Raw genomic sequence first — 25,152 nt, 5'->3', positions numbered from 1 at the left:
CCACTCTCATCTCCTCACAGCAATCACAGCAACACGTCTTCAAATCCCTCTGCTCCGTCCCTCTTACCTATACCTAGTCCGCCTCATATCTCCAGACCAAGCTCTCCTTGTATTCCTCCGCGGCATCCCATGACCACTCGCACTATGACTGGCAATCTCAAGCCCATTCGCAAACTCAACCTTCTTCACCAACAAACTCCTGCAAATTCTGAACCCACTACCTACACCGAGGCCTCTAAGTCCTTGAATTGGCGTCAGACAATGTGTCAAGAAATATTCGCTCTTCAAAAACAGGGCACTTGGAGTCTTGTTCTACCTCCACCGAATGCCTCAATTCTTGGATGCAAATGGACCTTTAGAACAAAACTTCATGCTGACGGCTCGGTGGCTCGTTACAAGGCTCGTCTTGTTGCTCAAGGCAACCATCAAGAGTACGGAATTAATTATACCGAAACGTTTAGTCCGGTCGCCAAACTTCCCACCATCCGAATCCTTCTCACCATTGCACTTCATCACAATTGGCCAGTTCAACAGTTAGACGTCGAAAATGCTTTCCTTCACGGTAATCTTAACGAGACTGTCTATATGTTACAGCCTAAAGGATTTGAAGACCAAACAAAACCGAATCATGTCTGTCAGTTACACAAGGCTATCTACGGACTCAAACAATCCCCTCGGCAATGGTACAACATGTTCACTGCGTCCCTAACAGCGCTCGGGTTCAACCACAGTCAATCAGATCCATCTCTTCTCCTGTTCAACAAAGATTCCATACAAATCTATATTCTTGTGTATGTGGACGATATTTTGATTACTGGAAACAACGACACAGCAATATCCAATCTCATTACTCAGCTAAACAAATCCTATGCTTTGAAACATCTCGGTCACGTTAATACCTTTCTCGGCATCAATATTCGGTCTGATCAAAACAGGTATTTTTTGTCTCAGGCACCTTATGCTAATTCTATTCTTCAACTTGCAGGTCATGCCAACAGCAAGCCCACAGCAAATCCGACCTGCACAAAGTTGCCTCTCACAATTGCTTCGGATCCTGATCTGTCTGATTCGGCGCTCTTTCGACGGATCGTTGGATCCCTCCAATACCTTACTCTTACTCGTCCCGACATCGCATTCAGTGTCAATCTCCTGTCGCAACACATGCATAATTCGCTCCCAAATCACGTTTATCTTCTTAAGCAACTCCTTCGGTACATTAAGGGAACACAGCATTTCGGAATTCCCATAACTAAAGGTAACCTTTCTATTCGTTCTTTCTCCGATGCAGATTGGGCAGGTGATCCTGTCTCCCGGAAGTCCACGTCAGGCTACTATACGTTCATAGGCAATAACATCATCTCCTGGAAAGTTCAAAAGCAAAATACAGTCGCACGTTCTTCTACAGAAGCGGAATATAGATCGCTAGCTGCCCTCACTGCGGACATTATATGGCTTCGTCAAGCTCTTTCCGATTTCGGCATCAAACCCGATCAGCCGGCTGAACTTCATTGCGACAATATGTCGGCCATCGCTATTGCGAACAATCCGGTCTTTCATGCGCGTACCAAACACATTGAAATAGATCAAAGATTTGTCCGTGATCATATTCAGAAGAATAATATCAAGATCCTACCGGTTAGCACGATTGATCAGATTGCTGATGTTCTCACTAAACCTCTTTCCACAAAGCGCTTTCGTCAACTAAGAGACAAACTGACGGTTCTTCCAGATCCCTCTGTTTGTGGGGGTGTATTAGAATAAATAAGTCTTTTGTATTTCCACATCAGCATGTATTAGATGTATCTAGACCGGCTACATTAGAACTTGCACTAGTCTATATATTTGTCTTTACTGTACCATGTAAACGTCTATGTTTTAATACAATTTTCACTTACAGCTCTTGTCTTTTCCCTCTGTTCCTTCACGCTGTGCTGTATCAGATTCTACAGAGGCAAATATTGAAAATATTTTTGCTGCAGGTTTTTGAAATAATATAACCCCTAATTCAGTAAACAATAATATTACAAATAGTGAGCTTAGTTGCACATACTATAGTTTCTTATCTATTACATGTCTCCGGCGATCCCATCAATCTTCCATGGATTCCCCTCTTCACAGCAACCAAATGGCCAAGATTTTTTTTTTTGGGGAAAAAGATATTCCAAATTTAGCATCTATGCTAAAGTCTGTATACTTGATACACAAGACTTCAATGATTCCAAAGCAAGCGCACTCATTGCCCTTAAGGCTAGACTTAATCATTTCTATGATATAGTGGAAATCACCACAAAATATAGAGCCCGGTCCCCATTTCCATTTGCATCATCTCTGCAATATTTTCAGAGCACCCAATGTCCGTTTTTTTAGTACATATCGATTCAATACAGGATGGGCTCAGTGTAGTACCACTGTACCATAAAGATTCTAATTGGAAATCAAACCCTTTTGACAGAGTGAGCAATGAATTCCTTCATTTATTAGTTACGAAAAATAATTTTTTGTGGATATATAAATATATTTCTAAATAAAAGTAGATTTTTTTTTTTATTTTAATTGGATAATCTAAAAATATAAATCTCAATAAAGTTTGTGTGATTTTTAGATTATAACAAAACTCTTATTAGTAAGATTTGAATAATCAAGATGAATATATGATGCATTGGATTGCAAATATTTTTTTAAGATGGAAGATAAATGTAACTAAATGTTAAGCATACTTCATATAAGAGAGAGAGAAAGGATTGCTATTTTTAGGAGAGAGAAGTCCTTTCTCTCAGCTTTCTAAAATAGCTTATTAGTATAAAAAAATTTAGTTATTTTTTTTTACTAAAAAACTATTTAAAAAAATAATAAAAATGTTATTCCAAACAAACCTAAATATTCATCTCATGATATTGTGTTTGTGGCAGATCTATTGGATCCATGAGAAATTCATAGGGTTAGCCTTATTTTGTTCTTTTGATTGGAAGTCTTAAGTACCGATCAAAAGATTTTGAGTTTGAGTCTTGCATATATGTTATGTGTAAGAGTTTACCTTAACTGACTTAAATATCTTTTAAAAAATAGTACTTATTCTGTTATTTGCTCATTTGGAATCCTTTAGGTGGCTATATATAATTATTTGTAATAAACAAAAGAAGTTGTTGGGATGCTCAAGAAATCGCACCTATATATATTGGGCTTGTTTATGCCGGTAAAATTTTAGATGCAAATAGAATATTATTCTTTTTTATTAACTACAAATTTTTTGGAGCTTTTTTTTTCCGATTATGTAAGCATGACTTAAAAGTCATTTAAATTTCATCTAGAACAACTTAGGCTATATTGATTATGCTTTTAAAAGCTATTTTTTTTTTCAAACACAAATATTTTCTTACAAAAAAAAAAAATTTTTAAAGATAAAATTTTAAACAATTATGTAAAAACTATCATGATGCGCATTTTTTTTTTTGGGAAATTGGGGGCAAAGTACGTATCAATAAAAGAAATAAGCTAAAGTCTTACAACAACTCTATAACAATTTATAAGTAAATGACTTGTAAAGAGAGCTGTAACAAAAATGACAAAAAAAGGAGAAAGGTCCGCAGAAAAAGAGACCAAAAATCAGAAAGGACTCAGTAAAAAGAGGACATGACCAAATTGGATAAGACCATAATCATGAAAGCATCAGTCCAGGGTCCAACACTGAGACCCACCAAAATTGGGAACCCCTGGTTGCGAGCGGACCATCTAACGAACATTACTACAGAGTGCTCAAAAAGGCCAGGCCAAATGCAGATTGAAGGGGAGGAACACCGGGGCCATCCAAGGGGAGTCCTAGAGAAGAGGTCGGATCCATACATCATTGTCCCAAAAAAGACTTGAAGCACGAAGGGAGGCAAGGTGAATTGCATCATAATTTTTCCATTTAAAAATACTCGCAGAGATAACTTTTATAATTTTAGTGCGGACGAAGTGAGGAGAGGCTTCAGAATTATCAAAAAGGCTTAACATTGTGTTCCCTCCCAATGAAGTAAACAGAGCCGCAAATCACTAGAAAACAGAAATTCTTCTCCGTAGTTTAAGTGATGTAACTCTCCATTAAACTCAAAAGCTTGCAACAATGCCAGCGTAATGATAAACACTCAAAAAACAGGAGAAGAGAAGAGATAACATAAACAAAAATTCACATAGGAAAAATAAGTGCATAATACTTTCATCCTAAATAAAGGAACATCCATAACCATGATACATAGACTGAATATACGGGATACCTAGACCCCCAAACTAGTAGGTAAGCAGGTCTTATTCCACACAATGAGGTGCAAATTTTTGCCAGCCACAACATTTTTTGTGAACAAGAGATCGAATAGACGGGATGCACATAACTTTTATTGATTACTTTTTTTAATATAAAATCAATCGAACAGCTGTCATAAGTCCCAACCATATCCTTAGACCCTTTTGATTTTAACTTTAATACAAGCTAGATGGAGTTGAGCTCATTAAGGGTAGTTGAAGAAGAACATTAAATTCTTATCCAATTAATGGATAATTAATGTTGCGTCCAGGAGTATTCACGGCGGTAGAGAAATATTAAGTTTATCGTCTTAGCGTTGTACAAAAATCTGGCACGCAATCAGATAAGGAGATAGGGTCTAGCATTTATGAGACACCAAGATTTTTACGTGGAAAACCCCTGTAAAAGGGGGGAAAACCACGGGGCCTAGCCCAGTTTGAACGAATCCACTAGTATTTGCAGTCGATTACAAATGAGGCCCTTCTTTGTGAGAAGGACTTAGCTTGATGTACATCTTATGGAGTACATTACATAATGTAAATACAAAGAGCTACTATCGACGTATTCACTTTGTTAGAAGGACTGCAGTCGGCGGGCGACGTAGGTCAGAAGGACCATAGTCAGCTGGCGACGGAGGACTGTAGTCGGCGGGCGACATAATTCAGGAGGACCGTATTCAACGGGCGACGAATGTCAGAAAGACTGTAGTCGGCGGGCGACGTAGGTTAGGAGGACCGTAGTCAGCTGGCGATGGAGGACTGTAGTCGGCGGGCGACATAAGTCAGGAGGACCGTATTCAACGGGCGACGGATGTCAGAAAGACTGTAGTCGGCGGGCGACGTAAGTTAGGAGGACCGTAGTCGGCTAGCGACAGAGGTCGGAAGGACTGTAGTCTGACGACAAAGATCAGTAGGACAGCATCAGGTAGAAGTCCAGCAATGGAAAGAAATGCATCTTCGCATGATTAATGTGAAGCTTCATTATTGATATTAGTGATACTTTATTTCAAATATTTTGGTTGAGCTATTATAATAATTTGTTATGAGAGCATTATTTTGAGATTGATAGCAATAAAGTTGCGATTCAGAAACTTGTCAAGCTAAAAATAATTTAGCTATTAAAGAACTAAGATGCTTTATCATTTTCAATATAATATTGTAAAGACTCTTATTGGACATTCAAAAATACAAACTATGATAAATGAAAAAAAAAAAAAAAGATGAAGATCACATATAATGATCAAGTTGTGTGTAATGGCAATAAAATCTTGATGGAAATTATAGATAACTTCAAAAAAATCAAAGGATTTACATGCAAAAGGAATCAATAATAATACTAACAAATTTTTAGTGGATTATCAGTTGGTTTTTGTGCCACTAGCTAGAATTCTATCATAAAAGCAAATAACAAAAAATTTATTGAAAACACAGTTAATAAAGAGGACAATTCAATATACACAAATAAGAGGTTAAATAATAATAATAATAATAATAAAGAAGAGGTATCAATAGGCATGTGGCAACCATTAAGAAGATAAAACAATATATAAAATTTCAAATGATGCAAAGTTTAATGATATCCTTTATATGATTGTTGGTTTTAAATGCAATAATTAACAAATACTTGACCCATTCTATATTTTTTTCATATATTATGAAAGTTCATTAATTTCTAATTATAAATCATGTAATGGACGTATGAATATAGAGAATAGTGATGTATATAAGAAGAGCCTAAAGTTATGATTTATTTGTCTTGAGTTTTCAAGGTAATATAAAAAGATATGGCATTGGAATGGTGAGTGAAAAGGTGCAATTAGGGAGATTAGTGCTAAGTTTTATAGATACTCTAGAGTAAGTTGAAGGGAGAGGAGGGGAGAGTAAGTTGTAAATTTAGGAGTTCAAGAGAAGAGTAATGAGGATGTGTTTACGAGGGTTTGCAACCTGAAAGAAAATAGAAATGGAAATTAAGTAAAAGGTATATAAAAAGGTTATTTTATTTAATGTCTAAGCTATTTATTCTTATTTTCCTTCCTAAATTAGATGTCTAATTGTTGGGATTTGTCCCTTTTCTTCAATGGCAGATAATCAATAAGTGACCCAAGATCTGAAAATAGAGCATGAGCTAAAATTTTATTAATACACAAAGTTTGGTGAATGAACATCCCATTTGGATTAAGCTAGAATGCATTAGGAAGGGGGACGAGTTATTGAATTGTATGTACTCTAATAGAGACTAGTTTATGTTTACTTGCAATAAATTTTCAATAGTAAGAACACACGTTTTCCTTACAATCTGAGATTTCATTAGGACTCCCATAATTAAGAGGGAGATTTGGAAATTTAACCCAAATGGAAATGTTGTATCACTTGACCCCATGTCTAGCATCTTCCTGTGCAATGCAAATATTCTTGCATCAAATCAATTCCAAGCACATTCATAGCCATATACCAAATAAGATATAAATTATGCTAAGAAAAGCATCTTACTTATTCTTAAGTCCATGATGAAGTTTTGATAACAAAAGAGTACCCTTGCATATGCAACACATTTGTCATATTTGAATATAAGCATAAGAAGCAATTTTTTTTCCTTTGACATGTGATTTGCTTCTTTATGCTTCCAAATGATTTCACACAATGAAGGCAAGCATTAGGTTATACAAAATTTTCAAAATGGGCTTCTAGAGCCAGTTAAAACCACTCTTATCAAATTATTTTTCCTTTCTATAAGAAAAATCAAAATCCTAAAATCATAAACTAATAAATTAAGATACAAGAGAAGATGCCAGTGAAATGGATGAAAATAAAATCAAAACTCAAATGCTTAATGAATTGAACAAATTAAGATACAAGAGGAGATGCCAGTGAATACAATTATTCCGCGTGAGAAATAGTTTTGAAGGAGGCTGAGTATGGATTGAGGCTAGAGGAGATGCCAGCGAATACGACTAGCTCCGACGGGGCCTTCGTCTCAGGCAGTGGCTCACAAATGGACGTTTGATTTGGGAGGTAGTCGGGAATGGAGTCGGAATCGAGGACGAGAGAACATAGAAGGTGAATATCGAATGGAATTAGTAATTAGGGTTTAAGAAATAGTTCATATAATTACCACAATTCGATTCGGAATCAACCGCCTATAATACCTAATTTTAAGACCATGCGGTTCTCTTCGAACTCTTCCAATCTGCCGATCGATTCAACCGCGATTTTGCTACAGTCATGTGAGGTTCCACTCAATCACAGTTTTGACATTTGATAGGACAGGATGTCCGACCAGCTCACAGTTGAACTGGTTGAATCGACCGGTCCGAACCGATTTAAAAAAAAAATATTTTTTCCCTCGAAACAACGGCCCCTATTGTCTTATCTAGTTTATCATTATTTTAATGAAATTCATATTCCTAAAAAAAAAGGTTCAGACTAAGGCTTCGTTTGGGACGACTTTCTTATCACTTTTTTAAAATAAATTTTTAATAAACAAATTTTAATTTTTTATTAAAAAATTACTTCGAATAGCAGGAAACAAGTGATCTTTTTTTTTGGGAAATTTAGATAATTTAAGGCAAAGCCTAAGCTCTCAACCAATAGGTCAAGGAGAGTTGCGTAGGAAACAAGTGATCTCAAACGAAGCTTAAATTAAATATTACTTTAAAAAATATATGTTTTTCCTTTTTCACTCAGAAAAATTCCACCTCCGCTCGCGCCTGCCCGAAATCAGACAAAAATCACTTACTGGCTGATCACAACCCCAGCGGAAAACGAAAAAGGCGCCGCCGCCGCTGCGTCCATGACGTCCGCACTTACGTGCAGCAGCGGCTGGCGAGCTTTCCTAGCTATATTAACCTTCTTTGATCGGACGGTTTTCTGTTCATCATCAGGTCGATCTGCCAATGGGTTGGAGAGGGATTCTAGGGTTCGAGTATGGAATTATCCAGGGCCCTCTTGGCCCAGACATTTCTGGCCCCGAGCTCGTCGCAGCCGTCGCCAACGCTGGCGCCCTCGGTACTCTCCGAGTTCCTGATTGGGTAATCCTAAATCCTTGTTATGTTTTTTTTCTATAGTATTTTGTTTCGAGAAGTTTCTGCTAGGCGGATCCTTTGTTGATTGAAAGGTAGGCAGAGAACCCATTCCCATTTCATTTGCTTTGATTAGTTCCTGCAGTCTTACAATATACACTTGTATTTGCTTGCTTAAAAATTTTCATCAAAGTTTAGGAAGTTGTCATTTCTTCTGTGAATTTGTTATCATGCTTGTATTTTTTAGTTTGATTCATATTTTCTCTGATTACCTTTATTGAGTAATACATGCTCAGCTGATTTCGTTAGTACGACTAATATTGAAAAAAATATATGCAGGAGGCACCTGATTTTGTTAGGGAGCTGATTCAAAAAACAAGAACATTGACAGGCAAACCATTTGGAGTAGGGGTCGTTCTGGCATTTCCCCACAAGGAGAATATTAAGGTTATACTAGAGGAAAAGGTTGCAGTATTGCTAGTGTCGTGGGGTGACTACCCTAAGGAGCTTGTTTCCGAGGCTCATGATGCAGGGGTCAAGGTCATTCATCAAGTGAGTGTTCTTTTGATTTTTTTTTCTAAATCATTTATGCAGTTCTTTTCTATAGGTAGGTGACATGGTCTATCTACTATCTATCTCTCTATGGGTCTATCTATCTATAATTCTATATAAATAATCTTTTGGTTTTGATTTCCTTTGTCATGAATCTTTGGATCTTGATTTCTTTTCTTAGCATTAATCCGTGAATAGAATCAATATTTGCTTTGTTATGTTATACTTTAGGCATCTATTGTCATATATTTCTGCTGCCCAAATCTTGATGACTTGTCTTCCAATTTCCATCTCCCATATCAAGTTCATTACTTTAGCTTGTGTTGAGGTCTTTTCAGTACAACCTGCAATCCTGTTTTGTACAATTTTCACACTCTCCTTAATTAAGAATTAAATCTATACTTTTCTTAAAGTTAGTTTTTCCTCCTTTGTAAAGGAGAGGGGATATATGACTAATTTAATGCATATGATACTCCTTGGCTTAAAATTAGTCGTTCTAAAGAGTGTTATGAGTATTGGATGTGTGGGTCCTGTTGGATTCTTGTTTGATACATCTTCAGAGGTGTCCAAGCTTCATAATATACTAATGTCATTTATTCCAATTTTCGTTGTAACTAAAGTGTCTTGGTTTCTGACTCTGTAGATGGTACATTAATTTATGAAATGTTAAAATATAATGGTTTTGTTTGATATTTGTCATTCTCAGTTCAACTTCTCATCTTACTTAACATGAATTTTTCCTGTATGATGATGAATTCAAAAGAAAGACATTTTACTAAATTTTTTGTCTACTATCGATATTCTAATATTCTTTATCGTTTTTTGCTATAGCTATGCTTTGTGAACCGAGCAATTGCCCCAAATTTAACCAAGATCCTTTAGTTATTTTCTGCATATTGCGCTAGTTATAGATATTTATTCTTCTCTTACGTTTGTGTATATAGTTTCTTAAGTTTCTGCATTGCAACTTATTATTATTTTTGCTGTGATAAAGATGTGTGTGTTCGTTCTAAGGTTGTCTGATTAACCTTGTACAAATTTGGAAAATACGTGTATTTTTCTCTGATTTTTCTACTGATAACTATAACTAACTATTTATAATTGGCGATAAGCTTAAAGTGTTTGTTTGTTTTTTTTTTTTTTTAAATTTGAAACCACTTAATTTACTAGCATATCCTCCCAATTCTCCATAAGAAATCTTGTAATCTTCCCTTTCCTCTTTGTCGAACCAGGTTGGTTGTGTAGAAGATGCACGCAAAGCCATTGATGCTGGTGTTGATGCCCTTATTGTTCAAAGTCGTGAAGCAGGGGGGCATGTTCTTGGCCAGGTATTATGCCAATTAATAAAGCAATTGCTTGTTTTTTTGGTAATTGTAAACAAAAACTTTGCAAATTAGGATATTTATTAATAATCTAATTATAGATTCATTCAAAGAACTAATTGTATATTAATTAGCCTGCTGATATAATTATTTGGTAGTGAGAGAATTTTCAAATTTTCCTAACAAGCCCACCTCATTTTGTATGCCTGTCTGTTGATTATTAATTACATCCACCTACACCCCCATCCTTTTATTTCCCAACTCTTTAACAGTAATTTTCCTGTTGAATATTTTTATTATTTTCTTTTACTTCTGTTCTATTTGCCCACATCCTCTTAGGTCAAATTTTTTGAACCATATTTATCTCCATACTATAATATATATTTTTTGATGTGGTTCATTCAGTCCAAATACAATAATTTCATTGGTCTTTGCCTTTTACAGTTAGTTTGCCATAACCAACAAACCATAAGCATGTTGACCGTCTCCTAAACCCTTAATTAAGCTTAGCAACACAATTTAAATAGAAGTGAAATCTTGCATATTTTAAGCTAATTGGATTACTATCATAATATGATTGTAACATAATACTTACGGAAGGGAGGTAGAGAACATAATATTTATAAAATTTGATACTCATTATTAATCTTAATGTTTTAACTTCTTAAATCCTTAATATGTTGTAATTTAATTGATTAAGATAGAATTAATATGCATGTCTTTTTGCTTGTGAAGCAAGTATAAGCTATCTTTCAAATAGAATTTGTTGGAGAGGTTTTGGGTCATCTACAAAGAAGTAAATATCATGCAAGTCCCTCAGGCTTTGGGCCACACTTCACATTGTTCTGTGATTAAAAATCATCCTATTTGATCCCCAATATGTTTAGGTCATACTTCATATAGGTTTTTCTTCTTCTTCTTCCTCTCATATTCTTCTTCCTCTTCTTGATGTCGACAGCATGTGGTGCTTAACCTCGTTGGACAATGACTTAGTTATATAACAATATAAAATATTTACCATCAAGGTATTTTGTTCATTATAAATAAATTTATTTCAAATTTAAGTTAAAAATGTAGTATCAATTAAATCTATGAATTATTTATGCCATCGACAAAAATAGACCTTTATGTTGACTAGAAACCTAGCCAAGGGATCATAATGAAATTTTAAAAGATGCTAAGGGCTAAAGTTGACAGTTTTGAGATTATTAATAGATATAAAGCATGAAACTAGATCTAAAGGACCAAAATGATACTCACCTTACGAAGAATCTAGCTTAAGCCAATACTCTTTTGTTGTTGTCGTCTTCACGTCTTCTTTAAATAATCATAAATGGATTGTCGTGGGAGCTTTCTTTTCCAAATTCTTCTTACCTAGAGCCTCAAACATTATGTGCCTTTAGAAGTTCTTTTTGGAGCATCATACAAGTAGTTGGCTCTCCAATTCCTATAATTATTTGAGCTATTAAAGTTCTTTTCATTAGGCTTTGATACTAGTATGTTATAATAAGTTGCTCTAATTCAAGTTGCAAGATCAAATGATTGTTCAATTAAGTGAACCCAGCTTATGATTTTTCACACTAAAGTGCCTACCAAGATCACATTTTATGGATTCACAAAGGAAATAGCAAATAATTTTTCATAAACCATCAAGATTTATGTTGTTTGATTGTAGCCTACATCCTAAAAAATGAGCCATTGCCTTACATATGTGCAAATAAATAGTGCGAAAGGATTCTGTCTTCCCCAAATATTTACAAAATCTACCAAAAAGGGGATCTTCAAATCTTTTGAGATAAGTGAATGTTCGCTCAGGACGGCATGAACCCTGCTTTCACAAGCTTTAGGTCTCATTTTCCCCCGATGTAGATTATAATTTAAATTAACTAGATTTCCCCCAATGATCGGCATTAGAGTTATTTAGTTCTAAGGTTCCACTTCCTATGAGTGTAAGCCCTCATAGTTAATTACCTCTCCTAACATGTAAAATAGAACTCTTAATTTAGGATGAATCGATTTTTAGATGTGTAACTATTTTAATTTTGGTTGTGGGGATGGAGGTAAACCTGATCAAGATCCCATTATTCCATCGTCCCGGGTATGTTGTAGGTTTCAATCTACCAACACTAACAACCGTTGATTGTAGTGTCCAAGAAATTTAATTAGCAGACTTATGTTGCCTCCTCTCAGCATTCAGAGTAAATTTTGAAGTGGATGGATGTAGGTTGATTTGGTTTGGGTTCGGACTTGCGGCCCCGCTTATGAGTTGTCCGTAGTTTAGATTTAGGTTGGGTCTTGCGGCTCCGTTTAGGAGTTGCCCGTATGTTTGGATTTGGGTCGGGATTTATGACTTTCATTGAAAGTAGCCCATGTAGCGGGCTTACGGTTTTTTCCTTGGTAGTAGCCTGTATTTCCAAACTCATCAAATAGTTGCAAGCACAATTTACCTTTTGGTAAACAAACAAAGCATCAGTTGATGGAATCAATAATTATCATTATATGTTTTTTAATCTTTCTATGTTTGGATGTTTTTATTTTTCTATGTTTTAGACTTTATGCTTCTTTTTATTTGTATCAAGGTTTAAAATTGCGTAATTAAGCCTCGAGGCGATTTTCGTCCGTGAGGCGATGCGTAAGCCTCGAGGCGGTGTGAGGCGTAAGCCTCACGGACGCAGAATTGCATAAATAAGAATTTAAAAATCCAAAAACACAAAAAATTTAAAAAATAAAAAACCCTAGATTTTCTTTCACTTGAAAAATCTAGCCCTAAACTAAAAAAAATACCTAAAATTGATTGTGAAGTACAACTAGAGGGCGGCCGGACACTTCAAGTTCGTCGGAGAGAGGCGGCGCCGACGGGAGAGGTGGCGGGAAGGGAAGCCGACCGTGTAGGAACCCCTCTGCTTCGCGAACACAGGCTGCAGGAAGGAAAATTTCGGGATAACCTGGAAGCCGTGCAGGATTAAGGGGAGAAAATGCCTCATTTTAAGTGGGTGGGGCCGGTTCTATGAGGTGTACGCCTCAGACCAGGTGAGGCATACGCCTCTGCCAGGAGAGGAATTGCGTAAGCCTCAAGGCATTTTTGGGTCAAATTGCACAGAGGCGCGTCTCAAGGCGCGCCTCTTATTGCGCAATTTTAAACAGAGATTTGTATTACCCTATGCTGGAGAAGAACCCATGATCATGCTTGGGCTTGATGCTTTTAGGTAGTTTCACTCCATTTGGTGTTCTTTTTATTGTGTCTCCTCAAATCTCTGCTGCTGTTTGGTTTCCCCATATGGTTGTTTGGTGTTCCCATGTAGAAATTTGGGCTTCCCATGGTGGCTGTTTGTTTTCTCCATGTGGCTGCTCGGTTTCCCTGTTGCTGGATACTCATTTTCCATTTTGTTTTCTTGGTTTCCCTGCTGCTGGCTACTCGATTTTTCCCCTTGCTGATCCCTATGCTGCTTGCTTTGACTTCTCAATGTATGAGCTGATTTGGAGGGGTTTTAGTGGCTGTTTTGGTGGCACATCTATATGGGATATTAAATGTTATTTCCCCTTTTTTCTTCTATAAATAGTGTATGAGTTGCCATTGGAAAAGTTTGTTTTTGGTGAATACAAGTTCAAACCCGAGGGTTTCTTTTAAACTTGCGAGCTATCTTCTTCTTAATCCTTGTTATGATTCTCGGTCTTCTCTCCACGGTTATCCTTCCACCTGTATCTTTCTTCTCAAAAAAGTTGTGAGCTGAATGATGTTATTGAGCCCTATTTTGCTAGTATTTGCTAGAGGAGTGTTGGTTGAATTGGATCTAAATTTCTGTGGCGAACTACTAGTTTGATTTTTCTTTTGAGCATCTTTCCCTATTTTCGGGATTTGCATGTGAGGTGTCCTTTTAAGGCTGTTTTGAGGGTATTTTAATATATTTGTTTGGTTATTTCATATGTCTTCCCAACAATTTTCTAAGTTTTGTTTCCTACTTAGTTTCCAATATTTGTGTTTGTTTATATTATATTGAATGAGAGTTTTTTCATTTGCATTCCTAGTGTTTTCCTACTTGTTTTAGAACCTAGATTGCATCATCAGTTCAGTATACTAAAATAAAACTAGTACTGGTAAAACAAAACTGGTATTGGTAAAACAAAACTAGTACTGTTAGAATAAAACTAGTACCAAAAAGAACAAAATTAGCACTGTGAAGAACAAAACTAGTGTTTGAAAGAAGCAAAGCTACTACTGTAGGCAAGGCTGGTACTGAAGCAAAACTAGTAAAAAGTGCTAGTACTGAAATTAAAGCTGTTACGGTAAGTAAAACAAGACGCTAATACCGATATCTAGGCAATGAAGTGCGTAAAACTATGTCCTCACTATTCTAAGCCCTATAGGTCACTTATAATAGAAATAGTAAAAACTATTGATAACTATTTCACAAAGTAAATCTACTAAGTGAAGCAGTAAACACCTAAACTTCACCGACAACTTCTAATAGAAGTCGTAAATCCAACTTTAGGGAAATCTCTAGGTAAAAATAGCCTAACCATAAATCCCTCATAACCCGGGCCACCTCTATTGGAGTCCGTAAGTCCCACTTTAATCAGGGTGTTAGGAAAAAATTTCTAAGAACAAATAACACATTCCTAATAACCTGGACTACCTCTAATAGAGGTTGTAAGACCCTCTATACGGGCCACTTCTAAGTGAAGTTGTAAAACCCGTTATATGGGCCACTTTTAAATGAAGCTGTAAGATATGCTATATGGTCCACTTCTAAGTTATGTCGTAAGACTTACCATATGGGCTACTTTTAATGAAAGCTATAAGTCCTGACCCAAATTCAAACATACAGTTAACTCCTAAACGGAGTTGCAAGTCTCAATCTAAATCTAAACTACGGGCAACTTCTAAGCGGAGCCGCGTGTCCCAATCCAAACCAAATAACCTACTTCTATCCACTTTAGTTTACTAGGGATCCTTAAGAGGAGGCAACCAATGATTGCTAATCAGATTCTCTGGACACTACAATCAATGATTGTTAGTGTTGGTAAACTAAAACCTTACCTGTTGCTCGTCTAAACTGGAACCATGTGATCTTGATCGAGTTTACCTCCATCCCAACAACCAAAATTTAAAATTGTTGTATGTCTAAACATCAATTCATCCTTAATCAAGAGTTATCTTCTACGCATTAGGAGGGATAGTTAATTATGAGGGCTTGCACTTATATGAAGTGGAACCTCAGAATTAAATAAACCCTAAAACCGATCATCAGGAGAAATTTGGTTAATTTAAAATCTAATCTATCTCGGGAAAAAAAGGGACCTTAGGCTTGAGAGACCAAGGTTCGTGGCGTAGTGTCATCTTTTCCTGAACAGACAATGAATAAGAAAATTCTATACTATACATGTTTCCAACTATTTGTTATGAAGGAAGGGCCATAAAATTATTTTAAATTTGCACTGTGAGATACATAAGAATGCACAATACTCCAAAAAAACTGCTTTAAATATAGCCTCATCTCATTTTGTCCTCTTACTTAGATAATTAAAGCTATAGGTCTCCTCAATTAGTTTACCATGAGAAAAAATCCACCAACAAATGTAACTATAAAAGGTATCCATCCAATTAGCACTAGTCTTATCTAAATTGCTTTATCAAGATCTTAGGCAACATATCTTGATGCTGTGAAATATAATTTCGCTAATGAGTTTATTGGATACAATAATGTTGAGGCAAACTTAACATTCACCATATTAAGGGCCTTGGTACTATAACATGCCCTTCAAGTTCATGAAAATCATTAAGAGAATTATTTGATGTCTACTCCTTTCTCAATTTTTGTAAATGCAAGTTGCTGTTATGCTCGAGCATTTTGACATAAAATCAAAATAATTCTCCATATTTAAAATTTTCAATTTTATTCCATATTAATTCCATCTAATGACATAAACTTAATTTGTCAATCAGAACTATAATTTTATACTTTTATGTAAACACTAGAATGCTTTACTCTAATAGTTTGACAGCTGCATAGTATATAATGGGCAAAGTAGTAGGCTGCAATTCTCCCAAGGCATTGATACCCTTCTCTTCATGTCTTTCACTTTTTTTCACTTTTCTATCTTTTTGTTTAATATTTTAATTTGTAAACACTATGACACCCAGTAGGAATGATTTATGTATCAGCTTATGGATGGAGGAAACTTTTTAGTTTTTATTAAGTCTTAGGTATTGTTGGGGAAGTAAACTACGCAGTGAATAGAAACAAAAAGGAGAAAGTTTTGCGGAAAGAAAGAACACCATGATTTAACGTGAAAAAATCCGAAATTAGAAAAAACCACGGAGCCACACCACACCAAGAAATTCATTATGAATATTTGTGAGAAATAGTACTTATCTCTCTTCTCTCTCGCTCTCTCGTCTCTCTTCGCCGTTGCACTGTTCTCTTACAAAATAAACAAAGAGAATCTGACATAAACTATCAAGGGGCACAACTCGCACGAAAAATGAGAAATAAAACTACCAGTTTGTCTCGCAGCACTGCGGCGCCAAGTTTGGAGGGCCGCGGTGCTTAGCTCTTTGTCTTCTGTCTTCCTGACAATGCCACAGCGCTGGGGTTTAGACCACCGCAACGCTCCGCTCTCTATCTGTTTCCAAGCAAACTATACAGGCCGCGATGCTTGTATACACAACGTCGCAATGCTGTAAGGTTGTTTGAAAAAAAATTGTGCAAAGCCTTGGAATCCATGTAGGGAGAGGACCCCCTAAAACCTCCTAGTGAGCTCAACCGATATAATTGAGGTCCGAAGAAGCAGTACAACATTATTGATTGACACAATCAGATTCCACACAATACTACTAGGTACAACATTTTTGTTGTTTAAAAACTGGTTATTCTTTATGTCGATGGCTTGGAGAAAAGTAAATTTTTTTTAGCATTTTGGAACATCCATGATAAAAATTAATGTTAAGAAGATGACTGCATTGCAACTATCATAATTTTGTGTTTAGATTATGTTATTTGCATGCTTGCTAAAAGCACTAGGAGAAATAGTTATTCTTGTGTTTATTAGTTTTGCGAGATAAACTTCTGTATTACTTTTATTGAAGGTTCATTCCTTTTTGTCAGGAGGGATTAATAACACTTATACCGAGAATAGTGGATTTGGCAGTTAATCGAAGTATTCCGGTGATTGCCGCAGGTGGTATAGTAGATGGTCGTGGTTATGTTGCTACACTTGCCCTTGGAGCTCATGGTGTTTGTCTTGGAACTAGGTATTTGCTATGCTCCTCATGTTAATATGCTTGGATACTAAAGTAACAATTCCTATTCATAAATGATAGTTTGTTTACAGGTTTGTTGCCACAATTGAAAGTTTTGCCCATCCTTTATACAAAAGAAAGCTTGTTGAGTATGAAAAAACTGAGTACACAAATGTTTTCGGACGTTCAAGGTGGCCCAATGCTCCACAGCGTGTATTGGAGACACCTTTTTTCAATGATTGGAGGCATCTACCAGCTAAAGAGAATGAGGATAACCAGCCAGTTATAGGCCATTCAACAGTCCATGGGAAGGTTTGTCCCCATGGCACAACTAAAATTTTCGTGGTCTTGAATTATAAACGTTCATTGTAAATTCACACGCTGTTATATTTAAAATTTCCTAATTTTTCCCTGTCAGATTAACAGATGCTGGTAAGGGAAAGATTGCCACTTCCCAAAGACAAAAGGGGAAGGACTACAACTAGTAAAGCACTCCAAACCAAGCCGCAAACAAATGTCAAATAAACAGAAAGAAAACCCCTCAAGTGAGAAGGAGGAGACCTTCATTAGTTTGTATTGCACAACAAAACCCAATACAAACAAATGAGAAGAGGTCACTTCTTAAACACTTGAGGGGACCAAGTCCTTGCCTGTGGAATCTGTAGAAGTTTTCTTCCTCTTCCTCGTGGAGGTTGCTAATGAACTTAAAGACCCAAGTCGGAGGAGCTCTCTGTCTAAGCGAGACTTGGACATTCTTGGTTGTTGTTTGCGAAAGTTCACGATCCTATAAGAAGTTTTTTCCAATTGCTGTAACTTCTCGGCTGAGAATTGGATAGGAGGCTCAACAGGTTGCCGAGTACCTTGGTCTTTAGGAGGTTGTGTGGTAACTTGATCTTTCTTACTCCTGGTTTTGCCTTTTCCTCTTCTAGTCACCACATTTCCAAGCACCAATAGAAAGCCCATCCTTGGGTGTGGTACGGCTGTACGGTGCAGCTCATTGGTGGTCCCAGGTAGAGGAGAGGAATTCCTGCTGACGGGTAAGAATCTACCATATTCATTATTGTTATATTCCTTATTATTGTGATATTCCTTTTTATCATAAGTTTATTAGCATCTTCTCTTCCCTGTAAATAGGCGCATATATTTTTGTAGAAGTAAGAAAATTCAATAGAGATGTAGTTCATTATAATTTAATAAGGAGATGATTCGTTACAGTTTTTTCTCTCTTCTAATATTAGATGCGAGCCAACTTCACTTTGATCGTCTATTTTCTTTGGACCAGTCACGTTCATTGTCTCAATGGTTACCATAACATTTCACTTGCAAATCTCTATGCCTTTGGCAAACCTCCATCCTTTGTTGCAATTACTCTTCGATCCAGACATGTGAGCATCAATGCCATTTGCTGGAGTCGATCAAGTATCAATTCCCAATAATTTCTTAGGCTAATTTTTATAGCTCCCTGCAATAGTTTTTGGAGTAGCTGTTGAGATCACAAATGGATCCTAGTTGTCTTTGCGCTCTATTCCCTTTCTAGAATTCATGAGCTACTAGGCTAGACTCCCATGTACAATTCTCCGCCTTCCCAGTATCTAAACATAGTGCTCTTAATTAGCTTCTGCGCAGGCAGTCACCATGCACTCTAGCACATCTAACCCAAATGTCCTCAAATGTCCTCATCAACTCTTCCTTAACCATCTTCATACTCGATCAGGTATCAACAACCATCATGGCTTCTATGATTAGTATTTGTTAAGATTGCTTGATTGAATCAACCACCTGATGTTCAATATGGTCAGGTTTAATATATTTAGAATATACACTATTTTTGTTTCTATATTTCTTCATTATTGTGGATATCCTCCTTTTATTATTCTCTGATATTGTCTAAATATTGGCACATGTGTTTGCACTAGTAAGACAATAAAATAAGATATATTCCCTTACAATTCTTTCCCTTAACATTTTGTTAGAGCCAAATTCATTGTGGTCTTTACTTTCTTTCAAAGTATCCACATTCATCACCTCAAGGCCATTATCCCTTTCATTTGCCGATCTCTATACTTTCGCAAAATATCATTTCTATTATCGTTGCTTTTTTGATACACACATGTTGTCATCACTAGTAGGTTGCTAGAGCACCGATCAAAGAACAATTCACAATGCGTTCTTAGGCTAACTTATATAGCTCATTGGAGTTGTTGCTAATATCAGCAGTTGACCCTAGTTATCTTTGTATTTATTTCTTGATTTAAACTAATAAGCTTCTACATTGGACTCCATGCCTAAAGCCTCGACCTTCCCAATGTCTAAATTCAATGCACGTGTGTCACTTTTGTGAGGGCCATTATCATTCACTCTAGAACTTCTAACCCATGCCTATGATCTTGCTGGTGACTTCCTTTATATCCTAATCAAGCCTCAACAACTGACACTACTTCAATACCTCATTGTTGTCGATATTGCTCGGCTATGCTCCCACCACTTGATGCCCAACATGATCAAGTTCAAGCTATGATAGGACATGTTCTTTGATTCACACATGTAAATGAAGATCTTAAACTTGAAAGAATCACTATCAATAAGTGCAAGCACTAGATCTTAGAGACACTGATGTGTACACCATTGTTATTCCCATTGCAGTATGATGATTTCACTACATCAACTCCACCTCTTCTATCATTGCACATCTGCTGCTCGTACTTGTTTTCACAAAGATATGCCAGACTGTTAGACCGGTCCAGCCGGCCCAATCCATTGGGCCGGCTCTGTTCGTTTACGGGAGAAGGAAAACGGCGGAACCGGCAAGGGAGCCGGCGGAAACAGCAGGGAGGGAATAGGTGGGGTCCACTTGTTTTTCAAATTGAATCTTGGAGCCAAAAGGAGTGGAAGCAAGGGCAATTAAGTCCTTTTATGTTATTTTTGAATTTTATGCATTAAGTAGGGAGAAAAGGATAGATTAGGGTTATGTGAAATTTGCTTGGAGTTTTCTTGTTCTTCTTTGGTGGCTAGGGCTCTAGATCGAATTCTAGAGATTGGGAGAGCGCGATCCTCCTCTCGAATAGAGGATCCTTGTATCTTTGCTATTTTCCTTACATCTATTAGTAAAATACAAGTCTTTTCTCCACGTTTCCTGCAGTTTTTCTCCGTTTTTCCTCAGTTTTGGGCTGTTTTCCTGCTGTGGACAGCAGTTTGTCTTGAGAGTTGTTGTAAAAGTGAATAGGAAATACTTGATTTCACAGACCTCTACCTCCTTTCCTTTGCACTTCAGCTTATTCATCCCTTATGCACAATTGTTATATTGCAATGGCCTATCACTGTTGTTCTCTCTTGATCTTTTATGTTTGATGTTCCTCTTGAAAATCATTGCTTTCTATCAATACTCTTCATCGAAGCTCTCTATTGATATCCCTTTTAATGCTTTCAGTTGATTTCTTTATTTAATAATATTATTTGTTCGTCTTTGATGCATTATCTCATTGTTGACTTTATGCATTTAATTCATTCTAGGTAGGGGTCTGACAATATAGAGGTAGATTACACATTGAATGGCTATTTGATGTTTGAAATGATAATGAAAAAATACATTTCTATTGGTAGAATAAAAAAAAAATATTAATAGAATTTTCAATATCTCATTGCACATCTACTGCTCGTACTTGTTTTCACAAAGATATACTGGACCTCTACCTCCTTGCCTTTGCACTTCAGCTTATGCATACCTTATTCAAGCACAATTGTTATATTGCAGTGATATCACTGTTGTTCTCTACTTCTCTCTTGATCTTTTATGTTTTTTGCTCCTGGCAATCATTGATTTCCATCAATACTCTTCATCGAAGCTCTCTATTGATATCCCTTTTAATGCTCTCAATTGATTTCTCTATTTAATAATATTATTTGTTTCATCTTTGATGCATATCTCATTGTTGACTCTTTTCATTTAATTCACTCTAGGTATGGGTCTGACAATGTCAGAGGTAGATTACACATTGGATGGCTATTTGATGTTTGAAATGATAATGAAAAAAATACATTTCTATTGGTAGAATTAAAAAAAAAAAAGATTAATAGAAATTTCAAAATCTTTAAACAAATGAGAATAGAAGATTACGTTAAACAAAAGGTGCAAAACTTTATGACAGTTCTAGCTGCTCATGTCAAATGTGGGCAAACAATTGGAAGAAACGCTCCCTTTTTCTTGGATAAAAATTTATCTTATGTTCATGTTATATGATTTGCATAATCAATTTATATTATTATGTTATATAAAATTTAAACTAATCTTATCGTACAATGCTTATCGCACTGTATAATAGGTTTCCTAATTTAATTTATTAAATTACATATTTTGAATGAATTGATAGTTTGATCATATTTTTGAACCGATCGTGCTATATGATCATGATTGCAATGTATAATCAACCCCTAGATTTGAATTTGAATTTTTAATTAGCATTAATTAATGATTTGGTTGATTGGAAGACTAATGATTATTCTATTATATTCCTATGGATGTATCCAGTTACTTTGATGAGATTTCAAAATTTGCAAACCTTAAGAGAGAATTTATTCCTTCTCCAAATTATATTTTCCTACAAAATTAACATTTTCAATTTTAAATATGTGGCTTTTGAGAGCTTTGTTTTGCTGTTCTTTAGAAAAAGCTTTTGGATTTAAAAGAGTTTAAAAAGTGCTTGGTTACATAGCAGCTTGTGTTCAATATAATCCAATTTGATGTCTTGAATTGAATACTGATTAAATAGCGGGTTATGCTAGTAGTAGGGTATTTTTTGCTTTGAGTCTAATTATTGTGGATTTTTTATTATCCGTGAAGAACATAGGCCTTTTTTCCTTATGGTAGCAAATGAGAGAATATCAGAATAGTGTAAAAACCTGAGAGGATTTTGGAAGTGAGCGTAGGCATATTGGTGGCCAAACCATAATGCATTGATGTCTTTCTTTTTCACTCAACCATAATACTTGCCTTAGTTTTTTACTTATTACAACCTCTTGTTGATGTTAAATTGTTAATTGCGTAGACTCTCATATATTTATTGTATGTGGTGATTTACTCAAGATAATTATTTGGAAAACGATATATTCTATTATTTTTGTGAAATTCATAATATTACATATGATTAGGAAAAATGAAGATATCAAATTTATTTGGTGTATATGATAATATCATTATAAGAAAATAATTTTTTATTTTTTTTCTCTAATTTTGTACCTAATAATAATTTTATTTGAAATAAAGTTATCAATTATTTAAAGATTTTTTTAAAAGTATTCAATTCATGTGTCATACTTTAAAATTACGGAAGAGAGTTATGGAGCATAGGTTGCAGCGTGACACTAATGTTTCTCAAAATCAATTTGGATTCATGCAAGGTAGGTCTACTATGGAAGCTATACATTTATTGAGAGGTTTGATGGAGAAGTATAGACTGTGGAGAGAATAAGGAGGATCTACATATGATTTTTATTGATTTTTATTGTGCTGCATGGACCAGTTATCATTGAATTTGGGCTGCTAATTCCTGAAACTTGTATATTTTCTGTTTGACAGCCAAAAGAGATAAGACGCTTTGCTGGCACAGTTCCAAATGCCACAACAATTGGGGACATAGAAAGCATGGTGATGTATGCTGGCGCTGGGGTTGAGCTTATTAAGGAGATTCTTCCAGCTGCTGAAGTGGTTAAAAGGCTTGTTGTTGAAGCCCAACAGCTTATCAGCAATATTTCTGGTGTGATTGAGTGACCACAAACCATATGAGATACTTAAGGTACTTTTCAATAACCTTTCATAAAGCCATTTTCGCTTGGGATGGCTTTTTTATTGCTTCTTAAAGCAGCTTCCTAGTACAAAAAAAATTCCGTCCCAAACGAAGTCTTAATTTGAATATGGTGCTATTTGATTGTTATAAGCTGAGAATTAATGCTCAAAATTTTATTAGTGAAGGTTTCCTGAGAATAATATCATATCTATGTGGCAATTGATAATCATAAGAATGAACTGTTCCTGTTTGTAATATATATGCTCTTTCTTTGTCCTTATGCTGTAACTAAACGTTTTCTTTCATTTAGGCTTCATTTGGCACGACTTTCTCGCTGCTTCTTAAAGCAGCTTTTTATTACAAAAATTTAAATTTTTGTATTAGAAAGCAGCTTTAAGAAGCATCAAGAAAACCGTCCCAAACGAAGCCTTAATATATTTGATCTTCTGTTCTCACCAATATTTCTCCGCCCCTTCCAAAATAAATAAATAAAAGAAAAAAGTGCATATTCAGTACTTTATACACAGATTTCTTTGTCGAAGTTGTTCTGATGGCTTGGAACATTCACATTCCAGCAGATAATATCTTACTGTTTTACTTCGATACGTCTATATCCAGTTTCCTTTTTCAATCAGGTTTTTCATTCTTTTGTGTGCATGTGGTAGAAGTAGTTATCACTATTTTGGGTCCTTTTAACAAATTTAATCACAAATTCACATACATAGCATATGCAAAGTCTAGATTCAATATAACTTAGTTGGTATCCTTAGCTTCTAATCAACAGAGGCTAAGATGTGCTGCATGGACCAGTTATCATTTGAAGTTGGGCTGCTTATTTCTGAAACTCCTATATTTTCTGTTTGACAGACAAAAGAGATAAGACGCTTTGCTGGCACTGTTCCGAATGCCACAACAATTGGGGACATAGAAAGCATGGTGATGTATGCTGGCGCTGGGGTTGAGCTTATTAAGGAGATTCTTCCAGCTGCTGAAGTGGTTAAGAGGCTTGTTGTTGAAGCCCAACAGCTTATCAGCAATATTTCTGGTGTGATTGAGTGACCACAAACCATATGAGATACTTAAGGTACTTTTCAATAACCTTTCATAAAGCCATTTTCGTTTGGGACGGCTTTTTTATTGCTTCTTAAAGCAGCTTCCTAGTACCAAAAAATTCCGTCCCAAACGAAGTCTTAATTTGAATATGGTGATATTTGATTGTTATAAGCTGAGAATTAATGCTCAAAATTTTATTAGTGAAGGTTTCCTGAGAATAATATCATATCTATGTGGCAATTGATAATCATAAGAATGAACTGTTAAATGAGCTTATTAATTTATTCATGCAAATGCTTGTTTATGGCTTTCATATGAACTACTATGTAATGACCTTTTTTTTTCTTTTATATTAGGTTGTTAAGGCTGAAATTTTTACAAAGTAAAATAATACAACTATAATTAGTCTTAAAACTTCTTTTAAAGAAACTAATAGAAAAATACATCACTACTTTTTCAGTTAAGGATTTCAAAACTTAATAGCACAAAAAAGAGATTAGCACTCTTCTGTTAAAGATAACAAACAAAATTTACATAGATCTTAGTATTAACACTCTTATTTAATGAGTTGGGCAATCTTATTTAAGTGATGGATTATAAGATATATGCTAATTTCCCACCTAAGTAAATCTCTCTCATGATGTTATGTAGTAGTAAGTTCTTGAATGTAATCAACTTCCAGATAAATATATTTAGTTCTGATATTAAAAGCACATCTTGTGCAATTTTTGCTTAACTATTTATCTTGGAAGCCTAAAACTTATATCCCAAAAATTAAATAAATTAAAAGGATAATTATGTCTTAATTGATTGCACCAAGATAGATCATTATTTTTGTCGATCATTAATGTCATAAAAATGTGTAATGTTATGAGTTATGATAGACTGCGGAATTGCCCCCCAAAAAA

General features: G+C 35.5%; 1 protein-coding gene across 2 annotated transcripts; it reads left to right on the top strand.

Annotated features, from left to right (window-relative positions):
- The first annotated feature begins 7,970 nt into the window (after nt 1-7,970).
- Nucleotides 7,971-24,538, top strand: LOC110110380 (NADH:quinone reductase). Of its 2 annotated transcripts, none has more exons than XM_020841823.2 (6): nt 7,971-8,306; nt 8,637-8,849; nt 10,082-10,177; nt 17,278-17,423; nt 17,504-17,723; nt 22,984-23,435. In XM_020841823.2, the coding sequence occupies exons 1-6, from the start codon at nt 8,172-8,174 to the stop codon at nt 23,173-23,175; spliced, it is 1,002 nt and encodes a 333-aa protein (XP_020697482.1). In that variant the 5' UTR covers nt 7,971-8,171; the 3' UTR covers nt 23,176-23,435. The 2 variants fall into 2 exon arrangements, with proteins under 2 accessions (XP_020697482.1, XP_020697481.1); XM_020841822.2 differs by lacking the exon at nt 22,984-23,435 and adding an exon at nt 24,059-24,538 and having other exon boundaries at nt 7,973-8,306.
- Nucleotides 24,539-25,152: the final 614 nt, after the last annotated feature.

Source organism: Dendrobium catenatum, unplaced genomic scaffold (assembly GCF_001605985.2).
Source record: "Dendrobium catenatum unplaced genomic scaffold, ASM160598v2 fragScaff_scaffold_853, whole genome shotgun sequence".
NCBI classification, from domain to species: Eukaryota; Viridiplantae; Streptophyta; class Magnoliopsida; order Asparagales; family Orchidaceae; genus Dendrobium; species Dendrobium catenatum.
Note: the sequence above shows the minus strand (reverse complement) of the source record. Positions and strands in the feature narration are given on the sequence as shown.

Excerpts from the sequence above, each read along its gene's own strand:
- LOC110110380 (XM_020841822.2), top strand. The coding sequence starts at position 8,172 with ATGGGTTGGAGAGGGATTCTAGGGTTCGAGTATGGAATTATCCAGGGC. Across the intron at positions 8,850-10,081 it reads GGGTCAAGGTCATTCATCAA|GTTGGTTGTGTAGAAGATGC; the intron begins GTGAGTGTTCTT and ends TTGTCGAACCAG. Across the intron at positions 10,178-17,277 it reads GGGGGCATGTTCTTGGCCAG|GAGGGATTAATAACACTTAT; the intron begins GTATTATGCCAA and ends CCTTTTTGTCAG.